General features: G+C 40.7%; 1 protein-coding gene and 1 long non-coding RNA gene across 4 annotated transcripts in view; one reads left to right on the plus strand and one right to left on the minus strand.

Moving 5' to 3' along the window:
- PHF2 (PHD finger protein 2) overlaps nucleotides 1–23,044 on the minus strand; it is a 121,850-nt gene that overhangs the window by 10,921 nt on the left and 87,885 nt on the right. For all 3 annotated transcript variants that reach the window (XM_053377765.1, XM_053377763.1, XM_053377764.1), the window contains exons 7-17: nucleotides 22,820–22,982; nucleotides 21,148–21,235; nucleotides 20,017–20,123; nucleotides 15,986–16,077; nucleotides 15,360–15,449; nucleotides 11,053–11,457; nucleotides 9,984–10,103; nucleotides 7,030–7,148; nucleotides 3,563–3,741; nucleotides 2,228–2,301; nucleotides 1,046–1,203 (exon numbers count right to left, since the gene is read on the minus strand). In XM_053377765.1, the coding sequence (XP_053233740.1) occupies nucleotides 1,046–1,203; nucleotides 2,228–2,301; nucleotides 3,563–3,741; nucleotides 7,030–7,148; nucleotides 9,984–10,103; nucleotides 11,053–11,457; nucleotides 15,360–15,449; nucleotides 15,986–16,077; nucleotides 20,017–20,123; nucleotides 21,148–21,235; nucleotides 22,820–22,982 (1,595 nt within the window). The remainder of the gene's footprint in view (nucleotides 1–1,045; nucleotides 1,204–2,227; nucleotides 2,302–3,562; nucleotides 3,742–7,029; nucleotides 7,149–9,983; nucleotides 10,104–11,052; nucleotides 11,458–15,359; nucleotides 15,450–15,985; nucleotides 16,078–20,016; nucleotides 20,124–21,147; nucleotides 21,236–22,819; nucleotides 22,983–23,044) is intronic.
- LOC128408293 (uncharacterized) lies at nucleotides 11,327–17,282 on the plus strand. Its single transcript, XR_008329023.1, has 4 exons — nucleotides 11,327–11,435; nucleotides 15,972–16,115; nucleotides 16,423–16,501; nucleotides 17,220–17,282. It is a non-coding gene; the product is annotated as an uncharacterized LOC128408293 (long non-coding RNA).

The following is a 23,044-nucleotide window of genomic DNA, read 5'->3' on the forward strand; positions in this document are numbered from 1 at the left end:
ATTCCTATTTAAATACTTTCCAGAGGAGTAGCTGTGTTAGCCTTCTGAAACAAAAAGGGAAGAGTTTTGTGGCACCTTAAATACTAACAAATTCATTGTGACAATAGCTTTTGTGGATACACTCAAGATAATACTTCATGCATCTGAAGTGGCCTGTAGTTCATGGAAGCTTATGCCATAATAAATCTGTTAGTCTTTAAGGAGCCACAAGTCTCCCTGTGATTTTAATTTGTTACAACAGCAGCACTGGCTGTATGCAGAAATGGCTCCTGTAACAAGCTCAAATCTGGAACCATGAACAGTCCTAGGGAAATAAATAAATGAGACTGAGTACAGCTTGAGTACAAATGCTATGGGTCTATTTCTATAGCCTTTCCTCATGCTTTCATGGTTCATGTAGATCTACTGCTTTCTGGTTTCATACATACCTATTTTTAAAATTTATTTTTAAAAAAACTATTCTGAAAAGTTTTTTTATTAACACCAAACTTTGATTTTTACACTTATGGTGGGTGTTATTTCAAATGCTTACAGCAAGATAGAGCTGGCGGCACATGAGCAGGACCCCTAGTCAATCCCATAGGAGGCCCATTTTTGCTGCCCTTTAGAGAAATTAATTTTCAAAACCATTTGTTGTTGCTTTCCTTGGCTTCTAAAGGCGGTTTCTCTAGTATCTCCTTCCAAAGAACCAACAATTAGGGAAATGAGCAGAGGAATAAAAGACATTTTGTTGCATAAATTAAACTGTTCTCATTTCCCTCTTAATTGAGCCAGTTCTTTTAAAATAAACAACCTTCTTTATTGTTATCACTTAGGTGGATTTTCAGCATTTTTAATAGGAAATCTTCAAATTTTATAATTGTGTTACAAACGCATTCTGCAGCTGCCTGCCTCTGGGGTTTGAGACCGGGGGGTGGGGGTGGAGAACGCAGTGAAATAGAAAAGGTTTATTGTAATAGAAAATTCTGGCCAATGTGCATCCATATATATGAAACATTAACATTGCATTATTTAAAAATAGGTATCCACACTCGCTTACGCCTACCTGTTGGTGTTGTACTCTAACCCCCCAACTTCCTTGCTTGCCTGCAATAGGTCAAGAATGCCTGCTGAGCTTCCAGTCTCTTTCTTCACTTTAGAATTGCGCCCTGGCTTGGCATCTGTGTCAATATGAAGTGAGTCTTCATCTGAGGAGTCATCACTCTGTAGAAGTTGCCAAAACAGATTTTCTTTTTCAAAGGGATGCCAGGGATTATGCTAGTCAGTAGTAAGCCCTAAATTAAATGTTTATTTTCTGGTCTAATGCAAGCATATCATTGTATTTATAATCTAGGAGCATAAGAAATTACCTTCTATCAAGTCAGACTATTGCTATACAATGGTACCTCAGGTTAAGAACTTAATTCGTTCTGGAGGTCTGTTCTTAACCTGAAACTGTTCTTAACCTGAAGCACCACTTTAGCTAATAGGGCCTCCCGCTGCTGCTGCGCCGCCGCACGATTTCTGTTCTCATCCTGAAGCAAAGTTCTTAACCCGAGGTACTATTTCTGGGTTAGTGGAGTCTGTAACCTGAAGCATATGTAACCTGAAGCGTATGTAACCCGAGGTACCACTGTATTTAGCTCAGTGTTGCCCGCTATGGCTGCATCCTCACATAATGTATGGGCTCCCAGAGAGGAGATTGCAGCTGCTTTCTCCCTGGTCCATTTAGCTCAGCATGATATGGCAGCTAAACCAAGGTATGGTTTAGCGTGCCATCCAAATCCAGTCTCATGGTTAAGCTCTTTGTAACCAAGGTTTGTTCTTGGTTAGAAGGACCAGGGAGGAGCAAAGTGAGTGCAAACTATAGTTTGGCTAAAAATGGAACACGGACTGAGCCACTGACTGGCAATAGCTATCCAGGTTTTCAGACAGGCCTGGAGACTGAATGCATCACCTCTGCTTGAAAGAATGTGCTCTACTGCTAAACTAATCCAGGATGGATGCTAAATGAACCAGAGAGACAATGCTGATTCTTCCTATACAAAGGTTAAGGGTGATTTCTCAGAACCCCTATAGTCAAGTAATAAATACAGAGAGGCACTCAGTTCTGCTATACAAATAGCAGGTGTTGGTTTGGCAAAGGGCTGTTTCTTGTCACTATACAAGATCAAGTCATTAATGGACATCTACAATGTTATTTATCCTGAATAAGTCCCTATTATGGAAGAGTATAACACCAGAATACCTTGTACAATACTGATTCCACCTTTGGCTTCTTAACGGGTGTGTGTTGTGCAGTTTCCTTTTTATCTGATAAAACTAGGAAGAAATTGAAAGACAGAATTTAGTTTTTCAAAATGAAAAAAGCACAGTATTATATATAGGGATAGGTTTTAATTAGATCTTCTTTTAAAATTTTTAAATAGTTTTGCTAATAATGTTCTTTGTCTTAATTAATTTCTGTGTGTGGCAGAAAGCCACACATCGATGCCATTTTTAGTACCCAAAATATAAAGAAAGAAAGGGATTAAAGAGAACCTCACACTCATTTTTCAAAACAAAAGCATTGTTGACTATGCAAGCAAAGACACTCCCGCTGACCTGGTTGTCATGGACTGGCTGGACACAAAGGAATGGTGGGAGGAACCCGCTGGGAACCCCCAAGGGAAGAAGGCTCAGAGCCCGGGGAAAGGCGGTGGGACAACAGTGAGTGGTCAGAGTGGTCAGAAGGTTTGGAAGAGGAGGCACCTGAAGCTGAAGAGGCAACAGGGCTTAGTGAGCTGGGACAGTTTGTGGTAGAATCAGAGACAGAAGCTGAAGCAGGCGAGGAGGGAGGCCAAGAGGCAGAGAAAGAGGCTGGTGAAGAGTCACGGGTGTCTTCCCCCCCCCCCACTCCTAAGACCAGCTCCCCCTGCCCAGCTTCTCTCAGAACCAAGAGAGGCATGACAAGGGCAGAAGAGAGATTGGCTGCACAGAGACAGAGCCTCCAATTGCTTGGGGGAAACCCTGGAGAGGAGGAGGCATAGACAGCTGTGCGGAGGTGAGGCTATTTAGTCTCACCAACTGATTTCATAGAGTAGGTTCCATAGGGAATGAGCTGCTGTGCTCATGAGGCCAAGTCTGTGGAGATCATGTCTTTGCTAATAAAGAGTTAACTTGAGCTTTGAATGGTGTGATTTACTGACCAACAGGCCCTGTGGCGTTGGTGAAGGAGGTGGCTCCTCTGCCCTCAGTCGTATGTGAAAACCAATCGTCGCTCTGAATGGGGAGCCAATGCTACACCCTTTCCTCCCCAGGGCTCTGACCAACATGCTCCTCTTGCTACAGTGGGATGGCACATTCATTTGCTTAATAATAACAATAATAATAAATTTTATTTATACCCTGCCCTCCCCAGCCAAGGCCGGGCTCAGGGCGGCTAACAACCAATAATAAAAACAAGTTGAATGAATACAACTTAAAAAACAAGATTAAAATACAACATTAAAACATTAAAATGCAGCCTCGTCACAGGAAGAGAAAGGAAAAAGAAAGAGGGGGAGGGAATCAAGCACTTGCACAAAAGCAGCAGCAAACTTACAGGGCAAATCTCGTTTGGTGGTGTTTTTCTTTCTTCTAATTGGAAATTCGTCAATTTTCAACTCTCCATCATCTGAGACATATTCATATTCATCTTTCACAGGTTTTGCTTTATCTTCTTTGAAATTTTGCAATGATCCAAATATACCAGGATTCATCTGAGTTTTCACTCCCTTTGAGCTAGTTTGACAAGAGAGATGAAATTGGAAAGGATAACATTCTGACATGCTATGTATCAAAAATACCATCAAAATATCACTTTTTCTGTGTATAGGAAATGTCAAGCACATAAGTTCAAAACTGACGCCATTTAGTCTAATAATAGTAGTAGTAGTAATAATAATAATAATAATAATAATAATAATAATAATAATAATATATGAAGAGGTCAACGCATACCACAAACCTCCAATGATCAGAACTCATAGAACAGGCACCCCCAACCTTCAGCCCTCCAGATGTTTTCGACTACAATTCCCATCATCCCTGACCACTGGTCCTGTTAGCTAGGGATCATGGGAGTTGTAGGCCAAAACATCTGGAGGGCCGCAGGTTGGGGATGCCTGTCATAGAACATACCTCACAAAACAGGCCTAGCAAAATGTGATGCTAGTTGTGTACAGCACCCTAATTTTCCTCTCACTTAGCTTCTAATTACAGTGGTACCTCTGGTTACGAACTTAATTTGTTCCAGAGGTCCATTCTTAACCTGAAACTGTTCTTTTAATGGGGCTGTCACATTCACATATGAATTTTAGCATTCATCAAGACATATATTCCAAAGTCTAAAACTTCAGTTTGACAACAGTTAACAGTAACAGCTGACATCCCTGGCCTTTTTTTCTTTTCTTTTTTGCGTTTGGGGGCAGTGGGGGTCCTACATTCACTTGCTTGCCTGTCACAAATATTCAGATTCTTAACACTGTCAGCAATCACCACCTTTTTCATTTGCACTAGATATAAATTTATTGATGCATACAGAGACCCTCCATTCAATCTGGTTCAGTAAATAAAAATTCTGAAATATTATGCTCCTAGTGCATGCATAGTCAACGTGTTGGAATCATGCACGCGCACACACGTAAGCCAGTCAATGTATTTTTAAATGTCAGTTCATGCCATAAAAGAAATAATATGTGATCATTTTTTCCTCATTTATTAGCAGTATAACTGGGGCTATTCTACACAAAGGCTTAGGAAACAATTCATCCATTCAGGACGACTGAATAAGCCACCTTGAGCTGCCCAATGCACTTTGAGAAAGCCTGCTCAGTGGAACATGCTGGTAACTTGTGTCCTCAGAAGAGATACCTGTCTTCATCACACTGAGCAGCCACAGGAAAACCAAGTGATAAAAAGAAGTACTGAACCGTGGACATTAATATGTGATAATGACTCCTAGTATATACTGATATTTCTACAAAATCATAAACCTAGCTGTTCAGTTGCTGGAAACTGACATATTTCTATTGACTTTAAAAGCCTGAAAAAGCCTTTAGATATTCTATGTTCATAACAAAAATCTGATTGACTATATACACTCATGCATAAAAGCTCTGATTTAAGTAGGCATGCATATTTTGCTTTAAATAAATGGACTATACAATTACTATGAGCAATAAAAGCAGAAATCTGTGCAAAAAAAGAGTCATACACATGTAAAAGAGAGATGCCATTATCAAACAAGTCCCTCTATTGTCAAGTTGTCAGCCAAGGTCAATTCAGACCCTGCCAACTGAACAGTAGTTAAAAGCATGGAAAACTGCTTCCTTCTTAAAAAGAGAAGTGATGCCTGATGAGAGGCAATACCTGATTTGATTCAAAGTGTTCAGATCAAAGGTAGGAAAAAAATGACTCGTTTATCTTCGTTGTCAGGGCACAACATGACATAATAGCCTTTGTGGAGGCTAAATTGAACTGTTATTCATAATACCTATAATTTTGATGAAAGCAGTTGCAGAGGGTTAAGGTTTCCTAGAATCTGGTCTACTTATGACTCCAGAAGGGTGCTTAAATAAGGACTACAGGTTTATGCTCAAAGATGATACCAAAGCAATGCAGGCATCCAGGATGCTCCCACATTCCTTATTGTATTAATGTTAGATTGCTTAACATCTAAGTCTGGCTTCCATACAGAGGTGCAGGTGATTGCTAGAAGGAGTGGAAAGATGGAACATTCAGAAGAGAGGTAAAAATTATGTGAAGACGGTTGGAAGATAGAGGTAGGGAACTAAATTAGGAGTGGGTGGCCTGTGGCCCTCATTTCTTGCTGAAATCCAATGCCCATCGGTTCAGGAAGCATGAGGTTTGCAATCCAATACCATCTAGAGGTCCACAGGTTAGCCACCTCTGGACTAGGTTATCAAGAAATAAGGGCCCGTCCACAATAACTCCTGGGCATGGATGGCCTTTGGCAGTAGCAGATGGCAGGCTATCAGTGGCTACTAACCCTGATGGCTATGTACTGCCTCCACGGTCGAGGGCAGTATGCTTCTGAATACCAGTTGCTAGAAACTGCAAGAGAACAGAGGCACCAGGTTGGCCACTGTGAAAACAGGATGCTGGACGAGCTAGGCCACTGGCCTGATGAAGCAGGCTGCCCTATATTCTCACCTGGCCTCTGCCCACCCATGTTGCTGCTGAATACCAGGATGGAGAGGGGCAGGGGCAAAGTGGCAGCAAGGTCAGCGCAGTGCAAATGCACCAGCAAAGTCAATCCAGTGCATGTGCACCATGCCAACCTTGCCACCATTTCACCCATCCTGATCTGTAGCGGAGATAAGATTAGCATTGCCATCCTACTACTGGCCTTGGGAAGTCTATGTACAATGGCCCTCTAGCTTGTGGCTGGCCAGCCATGTGCACTCACCACTATGCCTAGGATTTTGACTTCAGTGTTTGCTTGTCTGGCATTTCCTGGCATGTTCTGATAGCCAAATTCTGCATGTTGTGACACACATGGCCTGCCACAGATTGGGGACCGCCAACCACAGGCCTCTCAAAAGCTTTTCCTGGGGTCACCACACACTATAAATTCATGTGAATTAAACAGCAATGAGGACACTTCCCCAATGGAATGGGACAATTACTAAACATTTCCTGGGGGTGCTTTTCTTGCATCATCAAGCAATTGTGTGAAGAGGTTTGTGAAAAGCAGAATTGTGGTATTAATTGTGGCAGCCATTCTGTGCTCAAGTCTTGTATCTGTGTCCATGCCAGGGTTTCGTCTCTGGACTAAGAAGAGCAAAGAAAACATTTCGCCCCCTTCTAATTTTTTGTTTTTCTTCAGCTATGCTTCAGGAAGTACACATGGCTTCCCCCTTCTGGCACGTGTGCTTGAGCATAAGTCCAAATGACAATAGCACATATTGCAAGTAAATATCTTTAGATGAGGTTGGAGCGCTTGGAAGATTATTATGGCCCGTATCTGTTTTATTAGTCAGTTTTCATTGCCAAAATAGCACCTACCCCAGCAGTTTCTTGTTGGAGAAAGAAAACATGAATTTATTGTCCTTGTTTCCTGATAACGGTGTCTTCTCCAGTTTGTGCTCTTCTTCCATTTTCAGTAATGAATCAGGTTTGCTATTCTGAAAAGGACAGGAACAGTCTTATTTTAACCTTGAGAGGTTTGTTTTATTCTATTTTGGGGGCTTATAATGTGCTTTGAGCAGACCCAGAAAAACCTATACGAGCATAACATGCACCCACAGGTCAATGTCACAAGACCCCGCCCAATCGTATAATCTGCTACAATGTGGAAACATGTTTACAGGATCATCTGGAAGAAATGCTGTGCCTAATGCAAATGGCAAGACAGAGTGGTGACACCGCAGTGATGGTGCTGCTGCAGCCATCAATCTTAGCTCCTGCAAAATCACCATGAATTTTTGGAAAGGAAGAACAGCAGTTCTCTTGAGCCCTAGAAACTGGTTTAGTGGCAGTCCAATGCACAGTTAAACACTGATGTTAGTGCTAGGCTACAGGTATTTCAGGGGGTGGCAAGAAAGTAACATTTGCCTTATATTTTTATTCAGGGAAAAGTCTGAGGGTACAGGGCTAATGGGTTGACAACTAGACCTTAGGCCTTCCACAGTGAACTGAGTTACCATGCTAACATCACATTCAGTGCTACTGAAGCTACATTGGTAAAAAAAAAATCATTTTCTACATTGCTACACCTGAAACTTCTACATCACTGATCAGACACAGTCTGAAATGGAATTACATGCATTCAAGTTCATTGTATCCTAACTGTACCTGGGTATCTCTACTAAAAATACATTGTGATATCATCTCTTGGACCATTCAGTTATTACCGTATTTTTCGCTCGATAACACGCACCTGACCATAACACGCACATAGTTTTTAGAGGAGGAAAACAAGAAAAAAAAATTCTGAATGAAACAGTGGATGTATCATTTTTGTGCTTCATGCTGCGGCCACAGACGTGTGATTTGACGGTGAGTTTGGGGTAGCCCAATGCAAAGATCCTGAGGATCCATGTGGATCCATGCTTTGTAACCACGTTTTTGCACCATTGCAGCCCCAGGCAACAGTGGGTGCATGATTTTTTTGGTGCAGGCTGTAGCCATGGACATGCTATGTGATCTGATGGTGAATTTGGGGTGACCCAATGCAAAGATCCTGAGGATCCATCTGGATCCATGCTTTGTAACCACGTTTTTGCACCATTGCAGCCCCAGGCAACAGTGGGTGCGTGATTTTTTTGGTGCAGGCTGTAGCCATGGACATGCTATGTGATCTGATGGTGAATTTGGGGTGACCCAATGCAAAGATCCTGAGGATCCATGTGGATCCATGCTTTGTAACCATGTTTTTGCACCATTGCAGCCCCAGGAAACAGTGGGTGCGTGATTTTTTTGGTGCAGGCTGTAGCCATGGACATGCTATGTGATCTGATGGTGAATTTGGGGTGACCCAATGCAAAGATCCTGAGGATCCATGTGGATCCGTGCTTTGTAACCATGTTTTTGCAGCTTTGCAGCCCTGTTTTTGCATCAGATCATTGCTATGTTATCTGATGGTGAATTTGGGGTGACTCAATGCAAAGATCCTGAGGATCCATGTGGATCCGTGATTGGAACCACGTTTTAAGTAGGGAGGGAAGGAAAAACATAGAAGCGACAAGGAGAGGGGTGTGCAGAGAAGCAGCTGGCTAAGAATGCAGGAGAGGGGTTTTACCGGAGGGAGGAAAGGAAGGCAAAAGTCCGTCCCCCCCCACAAGCCAGCCAGCTCTCTCTCTCTCTCCCCCCCCCCCCAACCTGCATGTTGCCTTCGAGTCCCAGACGCACGGAGAGGAATCTGTTTTCCACTCTGCTTGCCTGGAGGGGAGGGGTTTTCTCTGCTCTTTGTTCCGTCTGAGCAAACACAGTAAGGAAACAGAAGCGGGTGGGCAGTAAGACCCTGAGGCAGAATGCAGGAAAGCAGCAGCTTTCCTCCCTTCTCCGGACGATTTGATATTTGCCTGATTTTTGCCTTCACTCGCGCTTGTCAGCTCCAGGGACCACACATTCGCTCAATAACACGCACAGACATTTCCCCTTACTTTTTAGGAGAAAAAATCTGCGTGTAATAGAGGGAAAAATACGGTATATGGCTAAGCTTAAATTGAAAGCTCCCCTCCCCTCCCCAAAAAAATACATTTGCCTGTTGCAAGCAATTCTCCAGAGATTTACAAGCTCCAAACAGTGATGGAAATGGAGGAACTGAGATAGAGGAAGACTTGACCTCACTCTATAATTGGCCCCCCAGACTGGTGGGTTTTTGTTTGTTTTTGCTGACATATCTATTCTGTTTTACTAGTTCTGTGATGCTTCCTCAATGCTATCACGTTATTGCTCTTGGAAGGAACACTCATGCACTGTAGCACAAGAAAAGTGGTGCACACACTCACAAAGCAAAACAAAGCACCACAACTCAGAATATTTGTGGTATAAAAAGTTACAGGGTTTCAGCAGAAAGTTATGAGACATGCACTAATTGGAAATGAAGCAGGAGGTCCACCCTGAAACTGTTGCAGACACAAACAATATTGAAAGTGGGATTGTGTATAACCACTCTGATACCATCAAAAATAACAATGAATGCCCTGTAAAAAGGACATATGGAGGGGCCCATGATCACATATCTAAATCTGACCTGATGGCATCATTCCTGATTGGCTAGCATCATTTCCAACAAAAAATACCCTACTTAGTTTGCTTTTTAAATAAAAAGATGTGAAAGAACCTGCCCCTTTACATAAACCTTCAACAAAAAAAGTGAGCAAGGAAAGTTTTCATAGAATATTTCTGCTTTGTGCCAAAAGTGTTAATGTGCAAACTTTCAGCACAATCCTATTTCTTACTTCACAAGATTACATCGAAACATTTGTAGAAGCACAAGGTAAGGAAACTCATACCTTATATTTCCATTTTGCTTCCGTTTTGGTCTTATTTTGTTCTCGGATTTCAAACTTTTCGACCTCATTTTGCTTCTCGACTGGTTCTTTCTCAGGGGTACTCAAAGTATTCTTGGCAGCCTGACACAAATAAGCAAACAGAACCAACAAACAAATCAGGAGATGATCCCAATACAAAGATATCAAAACATGTTGTTTCTTGTTAATAACCACACGCCAATTTGGCCAGTGTGAATTTTTAGAGAACTAACACTTAGGATCTGCCTGGAATTAATTTATTTTGACAAAACAGCTGAAGCATCAAATGCCAAGCCTAGAGGAAACAGAAAATCACTTCCCTCTATTATGAATATAATGTGAAGAACAATGTAATAAAAACAATGTGCTGATCTGCCTGCTTATTATAGGTTTCTTAAACCACATTCTGTATAAAGGCAGCTCCCTGTCAGGTGTTAATGCCGTCTTCCCTTGTTTTAAGTATTTGTCAAGTTATGAACTAACTTACACAACACTAATAATAATAATGAGGATGATAATATTGTCATTGACAACAGCAACATAATGCTGTAGAACTCATATGGAACGTTTGGAAGATTTCACAACAAACATCATCAGTTTTTCACCAATATTCAGACACTGTCAAAATTACCGGCTCCCTTAGCTAAGGAGTTAAAACCTTGGAAGAGCCATAGTTCCATATTGATACAACCATCCTTCGTGTAAAGTAAAAACAAAAACAAAAAACCACCCAAATCATCTACAAAGTCTGGAATATCAGAGTATGATTCAAGCCGCCTTCTTGCAACTTGGATGAACCAGGCAAGTCCATGATGTAGGCCTTTATAGGAGCTGGAAACTTGCAGAGTCAGGGTCCCAACTCCCACAGAAGACTACATGCACAAGCTTCCTTGGCTCAGACTTCCATGTTCAACACATGGACATCAAAGCCTCAAGGGCTACGCTACTGCTGCTGTTCCCTGCATGTGTACCACTTGTGACGTCCCTTCATGTAATTCAATACCCTTCCTTAAGCCACCCCCTTTTCAACAGCTAGAACAACCCTACTCACCTTTCCCTTCTTTGGTGTTTCAATCTTTGTCAGGGCCTCTTTTGTGTGGGCCTCCAGAAGGTCCAAGTTCGGAATTGCAGGGGGCGGCACTTCCTTTGCTTTCTTGCCTTTTTTCTTCCCTTCCCCTTTTACTTTTGGCGCCTTGGGGGGTTTGGGCGGCTTGGGTGGCTTAGGGGGTTTGGGTGGTTTGGCTAGTTTGGGTGGCTTGGGTGTTTTTGTTGCTTTTTGGGCCTTTTTCTTAGGGACTTTTTCAACTGGTGGCGGTGGCGACGGTGGCGATGGCGGTGGTGGAGGCGGTGGAGGCGTCCGTGGTGCCGGTGATGGGATTTCTTCTTTCTCCACAGGGCTGACCTCTTCGACATTCACATTGGCACCCACTTCAGGTTTGTTGACTTTCAAGGCGTTCTGAGGGAAAGGCAAACACAAACATGCTCAAAGCCTGATTTTTTTTAAAAATAAAATGGATGTTTGATCTCTACAGAGTATTGATTGTGTTCCTGACAATCCAGAGGGGTCTGAGGCTGTGGTGTGGCCCAGTTTGCATGTTACAAAGGCAAAAGGTTGCTTCTTTGTATATAACTCCTCCACGTGAGGTCCGGAGGGTGGCAACACAAGAACGGCCCTTCTCTGCAGCAGCTTCCTGTTTGTGGAATGCTCTCCCCAGGGAAGTTCTCCTGGCACCTTCATTATCTATTTTAGGTGCCAGGTGAAAACATTCCTCTTCAACCAGGCCTTTGGCTGATTAATATTCTGTGGCCTTTTAAATATGTTTGTGTGAAGAGAGGATAATTGTTTTGCTGTTTTGTTTTACAGTCTAACCTTGACTCCCGAATGCCTCCGTTTTGGAATGTTTTGGCTCCTGAACTCCAAAAACCCAGAAGTAAATAGTCCGGTTTTTGAATGTTTTGGAAGCTGAATGTCTGACGTGGCTTCCGCTTGAGTTCAGGAAGCTCTTGAAACCAATCGGAAGTGGTTGTCGAACATTTTGGAAGCCAAACATGTTTCCAGAATGGATTATGTTCAACCTCCAAAGTTTGACTGTAATTATTTACTTGTTTTTATCCTGTATTTTATTCTGTGAGCCACCCGCAGATCTTATGATGAAGTAAAGGTAAAGGTAAAGGTACCCCTGCCCGTACGGGCCAGTCTTGCCAGACTCTAGGGTTGTGCGCTCATCTCACTCTATAGGCCGGGAGCCAGCGCTGTCCGCAGACACTTCCAGGTCACGTGGCCAGCGTGACAAGCTGCATCTGGCAAGCCAGCACAGCACACGGAACACCGTTTACCTTCCCGCTGGTAAGCGGTCCCTATTTATCTACTTGCACCCAGGGGTGCTTTCGAACTGCTAGGTTGGCAGGCGCTGGGACCAAACAACGGGAGCGCACCCCGCCGCGGGGATTCGAACCGCCGACCATGCGATTGGCAAGTCCTAGGCGCTGAGGTTTTACCCACAGCGCCACCCGCATCTATTTAATAAAAATGTAAAAAGAAGGGACAAGATCACATGGAAAGATCACTATGTGATCCGGCCTCTGCAGCTCTCACAAGCTTTGCAAATTCCTAATTTACTGGTGTGGAGTGAGAAGGGGAATGGAGAGGGAGCATAGGATGGGGGTGAATATGATCCACAAACAAAAGAATTGGGTCTAAAAGTAGCCAAAGCTACTCTTACAGAACATGCAATCCACTCAAACTAGATACTCCCTGAGGAGGCAGCTGCACATAGAGCTTGTAATGTCTGAAAAGTTTTTCTCTCATTCCTAAACCCGGAGAAATGAGCTGATAGGTTCTGACCATTCCACTGGAAAATACAGGCGGACATCTCAGGAAGGACCAATCAACATGCCTATTTTCACTATCTAGTTTAATTTGCAGTTTGTACCATGCTATTTTTACTTTTTGTGGCTCTGTCAGCTTGACAGGACTTTCAGAAGAATATTTCTGTACTGAGCATCACAACGGCAGGGTATATTTATTTTCTTTTATCCTTAGAACAACTACCATTGATTTAAACATAAAGGGGTGTCCCAGCTACACATACAAACTTTGCAGAAGTTTATTATATAGTCACACACTTCCATAATTTAGAAAAGTTGTTATAATTAGGAGAACGAGATTATCATCTAATTATAATTTTAAATGTGGAGAATTACTATTTGCATCATTTGTTCTCTTGTTCTTGTTTTTACGTTTTTCAAAAAGCCTCTCCCATTCTTTTCTCTCTTTATATTTTTTTTGGCTAAAACAATAGAAAATGAAGAAAGAAATGTTTAAAATGCTAATCAGTTTTAAGAGAACGCCTTTCAAATTAATTCGCATGGGAGAAGCAAAACAGAATTACATTGTCCCCCAAGGTAAAAGGTAGCAGTAAAAGATGCACAATAAAAATTAACAGTGTGTGACTAATTAAAAAGACATTATTTCCTATTTAATGCTGTCGTTTTAATGATCATCAGAATCCATATTCTACATGGAACCCATAAAAGGCAGATAGATTTTTAGTAGCCCCTATCTTGGTATCCTTGCACTCAGAATAAAAGGCAGAGCTGAACTCATTAGGCCTGATCCTTCACCCACTGGGCACAATCCAATTTATTGGGCATGTTCAGATGATTGCACTTCAGTTTAAGAAGCCAAGACATTTGGCCTTGCATACACCCTCTTCATGAGATTGGGTGAACAAACCAGGAAGTCCTCCATTAACTACAGCTTCTTATCATGTACTGGCTTATGGAACTATGGTAAATTCCTTTGAAACAAGCCAGGATATGAAGCTATGGTTTCCAAGCTGGCTTAATATCCTAACTTGTTCTGAAGCCATTAACCATTCCCTCATTTCTTTTTCTTTTTTAAGATCTCTAACCAGTTGCTTTATTTATCCATTTCAGAATAACAGAGTGAGGCACTAGAAAGACATGCAGCTTCAATTTGTCCATTGAACAGCAAGTCATTTCCATTTGGGTGGATTTCATGTGTCTGCCATTTTAATGTACGGAATGTCTCCTAAACCAAATGGGCAATACTTCCCTGGAAGTTCACTGAAGTATTAGATGACTGATATTTTTGATAGGGCTTCTCAGTGATGGCTGCCTTTCTATGGAATTGCCTCCCAACTAAGATCAGATTATCCCCCGCCATTGATGACATTTAAAGGTCATTTTAAGACATGCTTATTTTGTCACACATTTTTTAAAAATATTTTATTTAAACAATTAAGCTTTTGTAGAATTAAAACATATACATATAAAAGATCACATACAGATTGATACAATAAAAACATCACAGCACCTTTCCTTTCCTCACGGTTTTTGGCTGCCACCATAACATGCCGAATCAAGTCCAATCTCAGTATATGTATCTTCATTTTAAGATGTGCTTCAGATATAGGCCAAATCTGTACCATACATTCAAAGCACACTTATATACAGTGGTACCCTGGTTTAAGGACAGCTTAGTTTATGAACAGCTTGGATTAAGAACACTGCAAACCCGGAAGTAGATGTTTTGGTTTGTGAACTTAGCCTTGGAAGCAGAACATGTTTCGCTTCCTGTTGAGTGTGTTCCATTTGTAAATTGAGTCCCCCACTGCTATGGGAAAGCACACCTTGGTTTAAGAACGCTTTGGTTTAAGAATGGACTTCCGGAACAGATTAATTTCATAAACCAATGTACCACTGTACTGCTTTAACAGTCATGGTTTCTGCCAAAGAATCCTGGGAATTGTGGTTTGTTAAGGGTGTGAGTTGTTCAGAGATGGTTATTCCCCTCACAGAGAACTATAATTTCCAGAGTTCCCTAGGGAGAGGGAATGACGGTTAAAACCTCTGAAAATGGTAGCTCTATGAGGGATCTCCTAACAACTCTCAGCTCCCTTAACCAAATTATAGTTCTCAGGATTCCTTGAGGGAAGCCATGACTGCTTAAAGTGGTATGATGCTTTAAATGTATGGTGCATATGAAGCTATAGAAAACCCAATTATGTAAAAGAACATGGAGAGACTTTTTAAAAGGCCTCCTGTGTGCAATAGATCCAGCAAGCTGTATTTACCTGGCTATTATACTTTTGAGGCTTAACATTGTGGATAAAGTTTAAGCTTCCTTTTTAGGAAGGAGGGATGTGGTCTAAAATGCACGAGACCTTCACATTTAAACCTGTGGCTGTTGTATCTTCCATGAAGATTGTTGACCATACACAGGGAAATGTAGGGTACAAATTAATATTAGTAAACTACCCTTTAGAAACACAGAAATCAGCTGACATTTTATACAGAAATGCAAGAAGTGTATATTCAAGAAAGAATACCAACCTCACTTAATCTTATTTCTTTGGCAAGATCCTTAATAAGTTGTGCGGGTTTAAAATGTTCTGGGAGTTCATCTTCATGGTCTATTAATGCCTAGAGCAGAATAAAGCCAAATAAAAAGGCTCAAATGTGCATCAAGAGAGCTTATAATTTCGCATTGTTAAAATTATGCAGTGCTTTTTTTTCTGGAGGGACACAAGGGTACACATACCCCTAAACCTGCCTTCCAGGATTGTTGTGATGATAAACTGGAGGGAGGAGAACCAAGTATATCACCTTGAGCTCCTCGGAGGACAGGCATGTCATAATAAACACATAAATGATACAGACAGCCCCCGTTTTCTGCTTCTTTTCTCTGCTACACATAAACAATAGCCGAACACATCAAGCAGGATTTTAGTTGCTCACGTATCTCTTTGAATAAAGCTTAATGAGCTTGCTTAATAGTGCAGGATGCAAAACATTTTGTTTCATTGAAAGCCTTGTATATGAAACCATTCATTCTATTGGATTTCTCAGGCTATTGTTTCGGATTTCTCAAATTATTGCCTCTGTTATCTGCAGACTTCTCTCTCCCAGTTGCCCCATCCTTTCCCTTTTTTTTTCTTTTTGCAGCCACGTAAACCCACCTGCTTTTTAGTCCATGACCGGAATGCGCCATTGAGGATCTTTGCTCCCTGGACTAAATGCGAAGGAGGCTGCTTCCCAGCTTTGTGCAATCCTAAGCAAAGCAGAGAACACAACGGCCATTCAATAAAGGTGACCAATTTCTGTTCACGCACATTTTCAAAATGAAAAAGGTACATTATATGTTTTATGAAGGGGAAATCTAAAAGCAAGTGAACAGTCTGAAAAGCAGGCTGTAAGTAAGAATTTGTATGGTCATAAAATCAACAGTTCCCAACTTTAGAATCTGAAATTTCAGAACAGGTGAATTTTCAACTTGAAATCTGATCATTTATTTTGAGATTTGGCAATGGATTTCAAACGTGGTGTCAAATTAAAATTAGTAGATATCTTTGTCCACAAAAATTGGATTTATACGTTCATAATATTACAATTCCAGATACATAGGGCTGTATTCGACATGGGATAAATAGAAGCACTGCTACCTGCAACTGTGGAAGTAGAGCTAAACAATAATGGTTAGTAGTCATCAATAACCCTGTCTTCCATGAATTTGTCTAATCCTTTTTTAAAGCTATCACTGCCTCCTGTGGGAGCAAGTTCTGTAATTTAACTGTGTGTTGCATGATGAAGTACTTTCTTTTCTCTGTCCAGTGGTGGTAATACAAGTCTACCTCATGTTTACACCCTGTTCTGAAAAAGTTCAAAGCAGTATACCCAAGTTCCAATATCAGAGTAGTTAGGAATTAGTCAGCATTTGACTTTATACAGTAGATGGCTGACCTGTGGCATGTTTATTTTAAGTGTAACATGCCTTAATTAGATATCAGATTTTGCTACATTGTCAGGGCTAAGACACATAGTACTTTTCCACAAGTACACTACAAAAGAAAATGGCACTTTACAAAGATTACAGGGCATGGATGTATTGTGTTCAAGGTCTCTGCGCAGTATTTGGCACCCGTTTAACCAACCTGAACTCTTGTATTCTTCTGTAATAAGGGTATCAATTTTACTGTGGTATTTCAATGAAACAATTAGACGCCAGAATAGCGGGAACAATGAATGTGTAAGATCCTGGGACAGGGCACAGGTAAAGCAACTGGAATGTAAGAAATTCTCTGAGGAAATTATTAGGCAGAAACACTGTCATTGACTAGTCCCCTCTATGTTGATACAGCAGCTAAGTTAGCACATTAGACTTTCAGTAACGATTTTCTTTTCTACCCTGGAAAGGTGTGATCAAAAGAAAGGTTGAGGGGGTCAACTCCAGGGGAGTGTGATCAAGACAAAGGCTAGCTCCAAGAAGGTCAGTATGTAACAATGCTATGACAGCAGCATTAAAATGAAGGACAAGCAGGTTACTGCCAGGTAAGTAAATAACCTCTAGGAGAATGCAACCAAAAGGTGGCTAAAGAAAGTGACTTGGGAAGATAAATTTCCAGGAGAATGTGTAGCGTGTAGGATCGGAAGGATGACGAAGGTCACATAGGGAAGATCTCAAGAAGATTGGTCACCTCAAGGAAGATACGATGAAAAGGAAACACTTCCAGCAGAGTGATATCTAAAGGCTTTGTTCTGAATGTAATAAACAATTAATTTAAATTACAGAATGTATTTCTAGAGTACTGCACATTCGCTTTTTGCAAGGAAGACCACTTTTGACTCAGAGCATCTTTGTTGTGAAATGTGCTTATTAGCATTTTGGTGGATAATTGACTCCACAAGAGTCCCCTGTAGAGTTGTAAACTTGGATTACAAATTAAAATCCTTCATAAAAATCAAATTTGTATTAGTGCCATCAATATCAAATGCATGCTGCTGTTTTTAAAAAGTTACTTTATTGAAATCTATCTGACTATCTCATTATTGAAAATATTTTTTCCGAGACTTCCGGGTTGGCGCCATTGTCTAATGGCGGATTCCCTCCGAGCTCTGGAGGGAATCGGCTCAACAGGGGTCGGGTTCTGCCGCGGCGGCGACGCGGGGACCCTCAGAAACCACAGGCGCTGAAGCCTGTGGACTTGGTGACTCGGCGGGCACCATTTGCGCCCCCCCGACCCACAAAGGAGCCTTTTTAAAGGCTCTGGAACGGGGGACGGAGAGCGGCGTGGTGCTGTGAGTTCGACTGCTTCCCCTGCTGAGTGAAGCCGCATGCCATGGATGGAGAGCGCTAACTTCTTCCTTTGAACATTCGGATTAAAAGTAACGACCCATGAATAACACGGTAATTGGACTTAAAAGGGAAATTTTATCTTTGGGAATTAGGCACGAACGGGCAAGGTGTTAAAAGGAAGTCCGCCTACCCGTCTTGTAAACATCGTAAAGCAAGGATTTTATTACTAAGGTTGTGAGAATACCTTTCTTCTTTGTGGAGAAAAGCAATTAACTTTACGTTGGGGCAATTTAAGTGATTGTGCTGGAGGATAAGAGCTAACATTGAGAACGGAATTCACCCCTCCCCCAAGACCCGGGAGCGATCGGTGAGAGAGCCTGCGGAAGAGGTATAAAGACTTTGACAGCTGTCAAACTAGCTGTCAAAGTTGGAAGGAAAGGGAAACTCTGTTTTTGCTGACTTTGCTGGTGATATTTGCTACAATTTGGCAATAAATTGTTAAAATAAAAAAGGAAAGGTTAACTTGGCTTTTGGGAGGGAATTGGAAGACATTAAGTAACTAGAATCCCTCTAGAGGGGGTTCAGGACATTACAAAAATGGCTGTAAGTGGAAAAATACTGGCTGAACTGGAAAAGACCTTCTCGCTCCTGGGAAAACTGCAGGAACAGGCAGATGTTTTGACTGTGAATGTCACAATAATGAAGGGAACAGTAAATAAAGTTGCTGAGCCTGGAAGAGATATGATTCAAGTTCCTGCAGATGAACAGGGAAGTGTTGTTATTGATCCAAAAATCCTTACAGCCAAACAAGAAAAGGAATTTGAGTCATCTGAGGATGTGTTTAAAGAGGAACATGAGGATCAGAGGGAAAAAGATGGAGGTGCTCTGATGTTGCAGATGATCAAGGAGAGCCAGAGGCCTGTTAAGTTGGACACAAAGGAAAATAAGAACAGGATGATGAAAATTTGGTTTGAAGTGAAGAATGGAAATTGGAGAGATCTCCGCATATGGAGATCTGAAGACATATGGAATACAAATTTGGCTAATGTGGAATTTGGAGCCTTTGGGACATTTGGACTTATGAAAAGTAAGAAACAAGATCTTGGCTCCAGTGTTAAATATGGAGGTCTGGTTGGAAGAAATATGGACCTTATTGGAACAGAGCCTCTTCGAGATTCGGAATTTAAAATAAAGGACTATCAAAAAAACCGTCAGAGGGAAATTCAGAGAGAGTTAAGTGCCTCGGATGTGAGGTCACCAGGCTGATTGCAGATGGACTGATGGACTTTGGTTGGGGTTCGAAACCGGGAAAGGGGGTGGTAGGGCTTCGGGAATCCAAAGGGTGTACAAATATATTTTGTTTTAACTAAGTTGGTTTTGCCACTAACATAAAAATGGGGATTTTGGGCCGACCTTAGAAAAAGATTGTTAAGAATAAGTGTTGATGTATAAAGATTGAGGTTTTTAAGTTAAATTGGGTTAATTAAATTGATGGGGTGAATTTAGGAAAAGTATTTTAAGAATAAGTTTTGAAATATAAAGATTGAGGTTTATAAGTTAAAATTGGTTAATTAAAACGAATCAGAGAAAATAAGGTAAAGTGTGGGGACAAAAATTTGCTGAGCTAAAAATTGGAATTGGAATACAAGAAGGGCAGGTGTGGGGAAGTCAAGGAATTTGGATATGGAAAGCAAGTAATGTAAACTTTTTCAATTGTTGCTTTTTCTTTTTCTTTCTTCTTTCTTTTTTCTTTTTTGTCTTTCTTTTTTATTTTTTGAAAATTTCAATAAATATATTTTAAAAAAAGAAAATATTTTTTCCAAAACCCATTATTTTTAAAATAGCTAGATCATTTTTGTTTATACTTAGCATGGCAAACAATGGAAAGCAAGAAACACACTAAATGCTTTCATTTACCTTTAAATGACTCTAGCAGGTGTCTTCCTGTGTACCAACATGCCGTTTCAAAGTTAGGAAACTGGGTTAAGCTGACAATTTTTAATCGTCTTTCAACTTCATATGCTCTATGATGCACAGTAAAAAAAAAGTGTTTCAGTTGAACAGTTTACAGGAAGCTTTCTAAACCAAAAAGAAAAGTATCTCCTAGCATTGACCATAACACAACTGTTGTATGGCTGTGGTTTACAGGTGCTTCTTATCATCCAAGCTGTCATAAATCCTCAGCTGCTATGAAAATGACCAGCGTAACGTGAAACAGAAGAGCTTTTTACATAGCATTTGCTGAGTTAACTATCACAAAATCCAACACTGTTCCTTGGAAAACAATTGACAAACTGCACAAATATACAGCCAAAAGTGTATACAATGCCACATTTTTAACATTAGTGCAATTTATGAATTTACATGTTTGCTTTTTGCTCTTCATACAAATGCATCCCAGGGTGATTCACAATAGGAATTTACATAATTAAGATACCGACAAAAACATATTAAAACAAAAGCATGCATAGTTAGAACTAGGTCCTATATAGTTCAATGGGACTTATTCTCAGGTAATTGTATAGGACTGCATTCTAAAATACCCATTCTTTGTATGCCTAATTACACCAATTACTTACGCCAATGACTACTATAAACAATAATTTTGAATAGATTTAAGACATTTATGGAACAGAGTCTAGGACAATGGAAATGGGCAGTTTCATGAATCTTATAAGCAGTGCTATTTTTCTTGAAAAAGAGGTACTGGAACTCACTATGAACGCCTCCCTTGTAATCTTATAATGGCAATAGCGCCTGCCTGAGAGGTACCAGAACTGAGTTCTGATGAGTTCCGGCTGAAAAAACGCCCTGCTTATGAGGTTTATTGATTTTTTAAAGACATACCGTAGTTATGCTTACAAATATGCAAGTATGCTTTATAATCATAACAACTGTGGGAATTAACGTTTGTTTATTTTCTATTATTTTAATCAGGAAAGAAAATATTCTTTTCTAACTAAGCTAGTAGCACTCTTTGTCGCAGACCCAACAAAATGCACATCTCATTAGAATATTATCAAATTGAGATAAATATGAACATCTTACCTCATCTGCATCTCTACACTTAGGCTATGTAGAAAATGCCCTGCGAAGGCTAAGCAGTCAACAGGAGTTAAAGTTGCATAAATCCATCCTGGAAAAGACAGAAGGGAAAACATTCCAGCTTTAAAAAAGCAGACGTATAATCACTAGCTTCTTAAATGATTATAGTCTGCTGCTCATTCACATTTCTTTTCTCGTATATACAGTGGTATCTTGGTTCCCAAACACCTTGTTTCTCAAATGCCAAAAACCCGAAAGTGTTGTGGTTTTCAAACGCTTTTCGGAAGCTGAACGTCTGATGCTGCTGTCGGCTATTGTTTCTGGGGCATTTGCATTAATCAGAAGCTACGCCTTGGTTGATTTTGGAAGTCAAACGGACTTCCGGAATGGATTAAGTTTGCGCTTTTGTTTTTGCCATTTATTTTGCGTTTTTGTTTTTGAGTCTCTTTTGGTTAATTTGTTTTTGTGACTGTGTGGAACCCAGTTCAGCTACTGATTGATTTATTGATTGTGTGACAGTGGAAATGGATAAAAGCCCCCCATCCAAACAATGACTATCATCAGTGCAGGTAAGAAAAAATAATAATTTTAATTTCTATCATCTACAATATGGTCTTATTTAGTTTATAGTACAGTACATTGATTATTGCTTTCATGGATCAATGGTCTTGTTAGTAATATTCATGTTAAATTGCTGTTTGAGGCGTTGTTTTTAAAAGTCTGGAACGGATTAATTCATTTTGCATTACTTTCTATGGGAAATGCATGCCTTGTTTTGAAACAGACATCCGGAATGGATTAAGTTTAAGAACCAAGGTACCACTGTAGTTTAAAGTCCTTTCTCTTGGAGAGTCACCAAAACCTCAAGGGGGCTTCCAGTGCTGACATTCCACTTACAGAACAGGTTTAGCTCCTGGAGAGGTGATTTTCTTCACTTCCTCCATCCTGCTGTAGTCCCCCCCATGCACCTCTACAAATTTTACAACGTGATTCTCCAGCCCAGTAATGTGTACAAAAAGTGCACACAACTAAGGGGGAGTCTCCATAAAAATATTTTCTATAAGTGAAAATAATATACAAAAATGCATTACACCAGGGGAACTGTGCTTTGCAATGTGTGTGCGTGTGTGTGTGTTAGGCAGAATTACATACAATTGCATACAATTCAAGAGTGATGTAGCTGCCACTTATTGAGATAGTGCAGAAGTAGGACAGGGTGATGGTGAGTTTGGGGCTGCACTGACATAAATGCCTAACACTGGTATTGGATAGGTGATGGCAAGGCAACTGCTCCATCACGCCAGCTACTCCTGAGTTGCTGCAGGCCAACCCTGTATAAAATTCCAAACTCCTGAGTACAGCCTCATGGGTGGGTGTTGCTTCTCCAAGCCCAGATTGAAGCATTCCCATCACAAACTCGTTTGGTGTGTGGGGGTGTGTTGGTTGCATGGGGCCAGTTAAACAACATTTGAAAGTTTACTGGCTTCTCATTCTACAGAATGTGTGTGTAAAAGGCAGAACTTTATATCATTTCATGTCTCACATGGGAAACCCAGTCAGATGGACAGGATATAAATAAATTATTAATCTATTATTATTATTATTATTATTATTATTATTATTATTATTATTACAAAACTCAAGCTAACAAATGCGTTCAACGCGGCATCCTCACCTGATGGGATAAAAAGTGTTTGTCCTTGTTTAACTGTGCATTTGTAGCATTTATCCACTTGGTCGGCGAAAAACATTTCGCTATTATTTGCCGCTGACTGCCACCGTTCATAGAGGGAAATGTTTGCAGAGGTTGGCTTGATGAGATAAAATATTTTTTCTCCCTGTAATGGAAAGAAGAGATGTTTTGATTATCATGCTCAAATAATACTATCTAGTATGTCTA

This window comes from Podarcis raffonei, chromosome 2 (assembly GCF_027172205.1).
Source record: "Podarcis raffonei isolate rPodRaf1 chromosome 2, rPodRaf1.pri, whole genome shotgun sequence".
Taxonomy (NCBI): domain Eukaryota; kingdom Metazoa; phylum Chordata; class Lepidosauria; order Squamata; family Lacertidae; genus Podarcis; species Podarcis raffonei.